The sequence below is a fragment of the Papilio machaon genome, chromosome 17 (genome assembly GCF_912999745.1).
Source record: "Papilio machaon chromosome 17, ilPapMach1.1, whole genome shotgun sequence".
Classification (NCBI taxonomy): domain Eukaryota; kingdom Metazoa; phylum Arthropoda; class Insecta; order Lepidoptera; family Papilionidae; genus Papilio; species Papilio machaon.
In genome coordinates this window covers 1,861,423-1,869,810 of record NC_060002.1, presented here as the reverse complement: position 1 = coordinate 1,869,810, position 8,388 = coordinate 1,861,423, and the positions used below count along the sequence as shown (strand labels likewise).

The following is an 8,388-nucleotide window of genomic DNA, read 5'->3' as shown; positions in this document are numbered from 1 at the left end:
ATGTATATTATGAATACTTAACAAAATATCTTTCTAATATTATAAATGTGATTGTTTAGATGTTTGGATAGAAATTTGTTACAAGGTATCTCCGGAACGGGTCGACGGATCTTGATTAAGTTTTTCACAGATGTAGAACATTGTCTGGTAGAACACATAGGCTACTGATTATGTTAATTTTAATTCCGCGCGGACGGAGTCGCGGGAAAAAGTTTGTACATACATAAGCAACTAACACACATACCTGTGGAAATATGTCAGTCGAGTAAAAATAAAAAAGTAATTTAACGATTATTTGCTACGATTACGTGCGATATTGTATGCCTGAGATCCGGTCCATGCGATGCGTACGCAAGATTCGCGGATGAAATTGCACAATTATTATTTTAATTATTGCGCAATTTTTTACATTACACAAATATCTCCAAGTTAAATCTTCTTAGGATTAATCGCTGTCGAAATTTTAATTGCTATGGAAACAAACAGCTCAACGGATCTCGATGAAATTTGGCATAGATGTAGAACATCGTGAGGAAGAACACATAGGCTACTATTTAAGTTTTTTTTAAATTCCGCGCGGACTGAGTTGCGGGCGACAGCTAGTATGTATATATATATATATATTTTTTCTGTCAACTTACATATTGAAATATTTTTGAAAAAACTTCTGCACCATCAAACGTGGGCATCAAATAAAAGGGGTTGACGAGCAGAGTATGGTACACTATGAAAAATCCAAGATGGCTGCCATTACAAAATGGTCGAAGACATATTGACGTGTCGAACAATTCCCTTACTGGCTAAATTTTGATTTAAACATTTTTAATTTGAAGAAACAAATCTTTTTCTCTGTTATATGTTTGTTGTCACTTAAATTAATATTATAGTGTATTATTTTGTTAGAATTTATCAGTTATTGATAAAACCTAATCTCGTATAGGAAATATACTTGTTCCGGATTTAGCTTTGTATTATAAAACACTTTTAATTTTATTCCAAATACAACTAATAGAATATTAAACACTGTTGTAGTAAATTTAAATTTTAAATGCAACCAATACGAGTATAATAATTAAATACAAAACAAAGCGTGTTAATACAACGTTGGTTTTGAATGCGAAAAAATGTTGTACTTGAAAATTCAATGCTATTGAATAATAATAATAACGTGATTTTATATAATATGATTTAATATAATACAGGTCTTGTTACATTACAACTTTGGAATATAATTTAAAAGTCAACATTAAAAACAGTTTTGGTTGAAAAAGAAAGCCATTGAAAAGTTAAACGTATTATTTCAGAGTATACACAGTATATTGTTAGCTCTGTTTTGACGATATTTTTTATACAGAGATTTTGGTGCCAAAAATCCATAGTTGATTATTTAAAACTCAAAACAATAAGCATTTAGTGATTGTTGCAGGAACGAAACAATTGGTCTGAGAATATATTAATCTTGCACTCTGTTTAGTCGATATTGTAAGTGCCTTGCAAGCGGTTCCTAGACGTTGTATTACGCCCGGTGAAGCTGTAAATGCCTCTTCAAGGCAAACAGTGGCTAGTCAGTCACACAAATGTGTTACGACGTTCGGCTTTCGGATGTATTGGCAGGGTGGTAAAGTTTTACAATATAGATCACTAGGTAGTGCAGGATTATTTGCTACAATGTTTGTAGACAGACAAAATTTGTATGTGATTTGTAGGTACTTTTAATATTAAATACATGAAAAATTCTCCCTATTTATAACACAGACTGGCAAACGATATCGTAGTCCGTTGAGTTGTGTTGTTTTATAGAATTTTCTGGTGTGAGACTGTCGCCCAAATCCACAATGATGCGCTGCAACGCAGAAGCAACGCTCATGTGGCATCACTTATTGACTTCACACGCTCATTTGTTTTCTAAAACTAAAAGTACTTATTTTCTTCAGAACTAAATAATATTGTTTCTTATCATACGCTAGGTATATATTTAGTTGTAACTCTGTACAAATAAAATAAAGTGGTAAATGTAAATAGTAAAAAAAAATGTAAACTTCGATATATTTATAACAGTTACAACATCATGTTCGATTCAGTCATATTTGAGGTTGAAGTATTTACATTTTTATTGAATCATCTTAATCGTATTTATGTACATTAAAGAAAAAGTTCATAAAAATATAATTTAATTACGTCATTATTTTCAATAGTTGACAGTTAAATATTTCTAGATATTTAATATTGTATAATAAAACAGTATAATTGATAAAAATGATTAAATTATAATTAAAAAAAGTGGTCCCAAATTTTCAACATTCACAATTTTTTTCCAATTTGGCAGCTTTAATCTGTGACCGACTCTTGACCTTTATCAAGGGATTAGTATAAAATGGTGGAACTGGTCGATGTTGCATTTAGATTTCGAAAAGATCTCTTAAAGTGAGGCCGTCAGCGCTCCGAAACAAGCCGAATTTATTAAAAAAAGTAACATGTTCCGCTACATTGCTATAGCAGTGTTGTTCGCTGCGGCGACTTCAGAAGTCATATTCGAGGGACCATGTCCCGATGTCAAGACGGTTGAGAATTTCGAATTCGAAGCTGTAAGTATACTATTCGTTTAACGGGATATTTTTCAAATTATTTTCAATGTCTTGTGTGGTTTTCGATTCGATTCCTGATCGAGGTAAAATATAATAATACTTTTTGTTTGTTTTAATTCAAACAAATCTTTCACACAACTTAATAAATTGAAAAATAGTATATTTGTATAATAGAAATCTCCAATTATGCAACTTTTAAATTAAAATGTATAGAGAATAAAATCAAACACAAAGCCAGTCTTTTAAATTTGCAAAAAGACAAAACACTTCATACCTTCAAGCTAAACTTATTCATCAATTTTCAAATTAGTAAAATTAATATTTTTATTTTTGTTAGTACGGAGGAACATGGTACGAAATGGCAAGGTACCCTAACGCAGGGGAAGAGGACACTAAGGGCAAATGTACAATCGCTGAATACACTGTAAATGGCGAAAAAGGCAAGGTTAAGAACTCGCATGTCATCGATGCGGTCCAACACGATATCTACGGTGATCTGACACACGTCGCTCCTGGCAAGATCATGATTACTTACACATTTGGAGGTAATAAACAACAATGTCAAAAGCATGTGGCTTTTCGTATTCCGCATTTATTTTCAAAAGCCTTCTGTCTCATTACATGGTAGTCACTTCAAAATTCTTAAGTCTGTTAGTATCCTTTCCAGGATATTCCTAATCGAATCTAGATCCATCAAAAGCTCTATAATCTTTAAAATCATCAATCCCGTGGTGTTTATTTAATTTATTATTTTACTTCATTATTAGCGTTAGGTTTGTGAGAGATAAGTAATTCTTTACTAAATGGATATTTAAATGGTATATTTTTACAGGAGTATCCAAAAACTCTTACCTGTACGTATTAGATACGGACTACAAGAGCTACTCTATCGGATACAGCTGCAAATACTTCAAGGATGGCAACAAACATCAAGGTAAAGTATTTGGATACGTATCTAATATTTATAACTCGACTCACAAAAAAGGTTAAGTTTTCCGCGCGTATGCATGTTTTTTTTTAATTTCTTTGTGTCGGCTTAGAGCCTAAACTATTGAACCGATTTGGAAGAATGAGGTCTTATTTGATTCGTCTTCTTCTCCAGAGTGTCATAGAGTATATTACATTGACATGAAACACACACAGTGTACGTAAAAAAATAAATTATAAACTACTGAAAAACGAGTTCGAATCTAATTCGCCGTAACTTTTTTTATATTGCTAAATCATTTTTAAGTATACTCTAAAATATGTAAGAAGAACTCAACATTTATTTAGTTTAAATTCAAAATTTTAATCGAATTAGAACCTGAGTCAGTCGGGTATTTTGAAATTAAGGTGCGCCTGTATATTTTTGGTATTATACGTACATGGTAATAGTTGGATGTACAAAAGTATAATAAGTTTAATGGCGGCTGATATAAAAAAATGCACAAAACCTAGTGTCTATGTAATTTAGTGTAGTGAATTAGTAATATTATTTTTTACTAATAAGGATAAGAAACTAATTTATTATACGATAAATACTAAAATATTATCTTAAGGTAGTTTTTTAGACGATATCTTATGTGTTTTTGGTAATTTTCATCGTTACGAATTATTATGAAAAGTTGCAGTAGTTGCTGAAAATGTAGTAAAATCGATCGCTTAACAAAAACACTTTGATAATAATTATGCAATAGTTTGACATATAATTGTAATTTCTTCCGAATAAAAAAATAATGCACTATACAGTGCATATGATGTCGTAAACACCAACTTGGTATAAAAATTTTTTTTGTCTTAAACTAAATTGTTTTTAAAGTAATATTCCCGTAAAACGACTTTCTAATATTTCATCTTTTTATTAGAATGTTTTTCTTTTCCACAGTTTTAATTTATGAGTCGTCGTACACTTATTTAAATTTAAAATTCACTTTTGACCACTTGGCGAATTTGTATATTAAAACATTGTTGTAGAACACATAATTTGAATTGATTGATAGAATATTTAAAAATAACAAGACGGAATACAATTAAAATTTATTTTAGTTTGTGCAAAGTGAAGTGAGCTCACTTTGCACAAACGAACCACATTATATCGGATGGCAATTGTCGGAAGAAATTGCAATATATAGGTATTGCGTTTCGGTAGTGTAACCTTACAATAACAAAGTCGGTCGCAAAATTTTAAATATTTTGAAATTCGAATGTTATTTTTATTCCAGTCTTGGCATGGATCAAGTCTAGAAGCAAGAAACTTGATTGTGAAGCCAAATACAAGATCGACAACTTTTTGAGGACCTCCAAAGTATTGGATTCTGCCAGATTCGTTCTGAACGAGCACTCGGAAGCCGCTTGTACCGCACCCACCATCAAAACTATCACCGAATTCCTTAAGTGAATAGAAATATAGTTAAGTAGATTAAATAGGTACATAATGTCAATAATAAACTTAAAAATTCTATAAATTCAAATGTTCTATTTACAGTAAACTACAGATAAATAAAATAATATAATACAGTTTGTTTTTTATTATTGTTTTCTTAAGTAGGAGATTATAATATGTCTGATGACTAGCTGTCACCCGCGATTCCGTCCGCGCAGAATTAAAAAAAAATCTTAATAAGTAGCCTATGTGATCTTCCAGACTATATTTTACATCTGTACCAAATTTCATCAAGATCTGTTAATCCATTCCAGAGATAACTTCAAACAAACATCCATCCATCTATCCATCCATCTAAACATTCGCATTTATAATACGAGTATTAGTAAGAAGTAAGATAGAATTTGAAATCAGAAAAACAACCTAGATCTTTAAATAAATCTATTGAGCGATAGAAACATATTCCGACTTTTGTTGAAATAACAAGCTACTTTATCTCCTAGTAATATAGGCTATATTTCTTACTAGATTTGTTTTAATACCGCGCGGATGAAGTCGCGGGCAACTACTAGTATTTCCATACAGGTTAAGGAGGTTTTTTTTAATAACTTATAAAAGTTTTCGTGTTTTAATATCATACAACAATAACAAATATCAAGACAGTGAAAACACACCCGAAACTGAAGATACTTAATAGTTCAGTAATTTAATAGTTTAATGCTGAGATATATATTTGATTTGAATGATTATTATTTCACATAATAATTACATTAATAAGTAAATAAACAACCGTTTGATTATTTAGAATAGTAGCCACAAATATATAATATTTAAAATTATATACATTAATTTGAATATTAGCGAAGTGTTTGGTATAAAAACAAAATAATAATAAGATTCGTAGCTGGCCTACGGTTTCGTAGGTTCGTAGATCTTTCTTTTAGATTTTAATTTTGTAAGAAAAAATTGTAAAATAAAGGATTTTTTTTTGAAATTTAATTACTTTTTATAAAAAAATCTCTTAAACTTTAAAATTTGACATTACAAGATATGTAGAGACAAATATCAAAGTAATCAGTGATAGAGCGGACATTCATAACCTACAAACACTTGAATTAATTCAGTCTGAAGCAAACAAAATGCTATTTTATACAAATGTGTTTCAAACTTAGTCTTTTACGTAGTAATAAGAAAACGTAGCAATGTAGCCTAATTTTAGTCCCCCTTTCCTTCCCTACCTTTACTAATAAGGAAGGAATGGGAAGACGAAGTGGATTTGACGGTGAAGTGGACGCATAGGAAAGGGATATATGCTGTATCTGTGTGTCCCCTCCTCTGTCGATTAAAGGTAGTTCGCTATTTAGGCGTATTCATGTCGGCTCTTGCATGTTTGCCACTTTGTGATATTAAAAAAAAAACAAGTTATACTAACAAGTAGTTTCCAGGATAACAAGTTACAGTTTGGTTTTCTTTATAGACCAACTATTGCATACGTTGAATGAAAATCTGTAAGTAATATTTATTTATAGTATATTGTATAAGGTGGCGAACGAGCGAGCGACCTCCTGATTTCGCTAAAATATCGAAATGACCGTTGTTCCAGAGAGATCTGAATTTGCAGATGCGTTGCCCACTTTTAACAGATTATATTTTCACTCATGTTCCCCTCCTTCAACAAATTCACTTCCTCTCCTTCTTCCTTTTAACTTCCCTTTCCCACCCTTTCCTTATAAGAAAAGGGTGGGGAGGGGAAGCGGACTAAGATTTGGAAGCCAGAAAATAATAAAACGAAATGTAGTCTGATAAGTTTTTGTCGTTTTTTTTTTAAATTTAACCTCTAATCCGGTTGTGGTTCTCAGTGTCTGCATATTAAATAATTTAGTATATAAAAAGCTCAAAATCTATGAATAGATTTTAAAAGTAGTCATTCTATTTAATTTGAATTTATTAACCTTGATATTTTTAATCGTATGTCTTGTCTTTTTATCGCATTTATGTAAATCAGATACAAAAATAGATTTTTCAATTTTTCATAACAGAATTCATTAATTTGTGTTCTCTAATTATATATATATATATATATATGCAAATGCAAATGAGCAAGCCACCTGAACACACGGTCCATAGACATCCGCAACTGCAGATTCGTTGTCTACCTTTAATGGACAGAGAAGAGGACCACTCCTCCCCTCCACGAACGGGGTAAGAAATCCACTTGCTTCCCATCGTTTCGTTATTAGAAAATGTTGGGAAGAGAAAGAGTACTAAGATTAGGCCTCCGGAACACACACTCTTCAGACGAAACGCGGAATTATTTCCACGTCCTGGCATTTCACTGAGTAAGCCAACCTATTCGTAAAACTGATGTTATTGTTGCTCATGTCTACCACTGTTAATAAAAAAAAAAACTGTTTAAACAAGATTGCAAAGATTAAACAAAAAAGGAACTTGTTATAGAGTATATCTATGTTTGATGTTGACTTTTGATAAAAGACTCAAAATTGACTCAAACTCTAATAACAAAATTTGTAATTTAAAACTTTTAATTGATATAAGTAGTGACCTATGTTATTTCGAGTTTCTAGAATCTACTTAAATTTATTTACTAAATAGCCGCCGCCCGCGACTCCGTTCGCGCGGAATTAAAAAAACATAATAAGCACGTAACGTAGCCTATGTGTTCTTCCAGACTATGTTCTACATATGTGCCAAATTTCATCAAGATTCATTGAGATTTTTCGGAGATACCTTCAAACAAGACTCATCCATCTAAACATTCACATTTATAATATTAATAAGATTGTTCCACGTATGAAATAACAAATTATAATTATTCTAATAAAATAGCTGTTGTGGTAGATATAAATTTCTCTTATAGAAGAAGGGAATAGAGGAAAATATCGACTTGGTAACGGAAAAGACTTAAATACCGCTGCAAAAATCTAATCTATTGTATTATTAATCTTTAATAAATAGAAGAGAAGATGTACAGAAAAAAGTATGTTTTCCCTTTCTATTTCCTACCAAATTCTTTTTTCCATATCAGTTATGCAGAACACACTTTCACATCTATTTTTTTAGCCGACTCAAAAAGAACGAGGTTATCAATTCGACTGTATTTTTTTTTATGTGTGTTACCGCGAAACTCCGCCCCTGGTGGTCCGATTTTGATAAAAAATATTTTAATCGAAAGGAAGTGCTTGCAGATGGGTCCCATTTTTTTTTTAAATAACTAGAAGACTAGTAAATTTTGAATTTAGCTTCAAAATTTGTCGCGAAAATTAGGGACAATTTTGCTTTCAGCGCTTACGTAGGCTAAACTATAGGACCTACATAAAAATGATGTATGGACGAATTGTAGCTCTTTAAATGTCCTAAATAAAAGTCAGCGATAGCATATATCTATCTTTTATAGTTTTCTCACAATAACCATTTTTT

General features: G+C 31.2%; 1 protein-coding gene across 1 annotated transcript; it reads left to right on the top strand.

Moving 5' to 3' along the window:
- The first annotated feature begins 2,389 nt into the window (after positions 1 to 2,389).
- LOC106708791 (bilin-binding protein) lies at positions 2,390 to 5,079 on the top strand. Its single transcript, XM_014500347.2, has 4 exons — positions 2,390 to 2,585; positions 2,923 to 3,130; positions 3,418 to 3,519; positions 4,790 to 5,079. Exons 1-4 carry the CDS (start codon positions 2,475 to 2,477, stop codon positions 4,963 to 4,965), a joined length of 597 nt encoding a protein of 198 aa, XP_014355833.1. The 5' UTR covers positions 2,390 to 2,474; the 3' UTR covers positions 4,966 to 5,079.
- The last annotated feature ends 3,309 nt before the right edge of the window (positions 5,080 to 8,388 follow it).

Coding starts and splice junctions, on each gene's coding strand:
- LOC106708791 (XM_014500347.2), top strand. CDS start 2,475: ATGTTCCGCTACATTGCTATAGCAGTGTTGTTCGCTGCGGCGACTTCA. Junction 3,131..3,417: donor GATTACTTACACATTTGGAG/GTAATAAACAAC, acceptor ATATTTTTACAG/GAGTATCCAAAAACTCTTAC. Junction 3,520..4,789: donor GGATGGCAACAAACATCAAG/GTAAAGTATTTG, acceptor TTTTTATTCCAG/TCTTGGCATGGATCAAGTCT.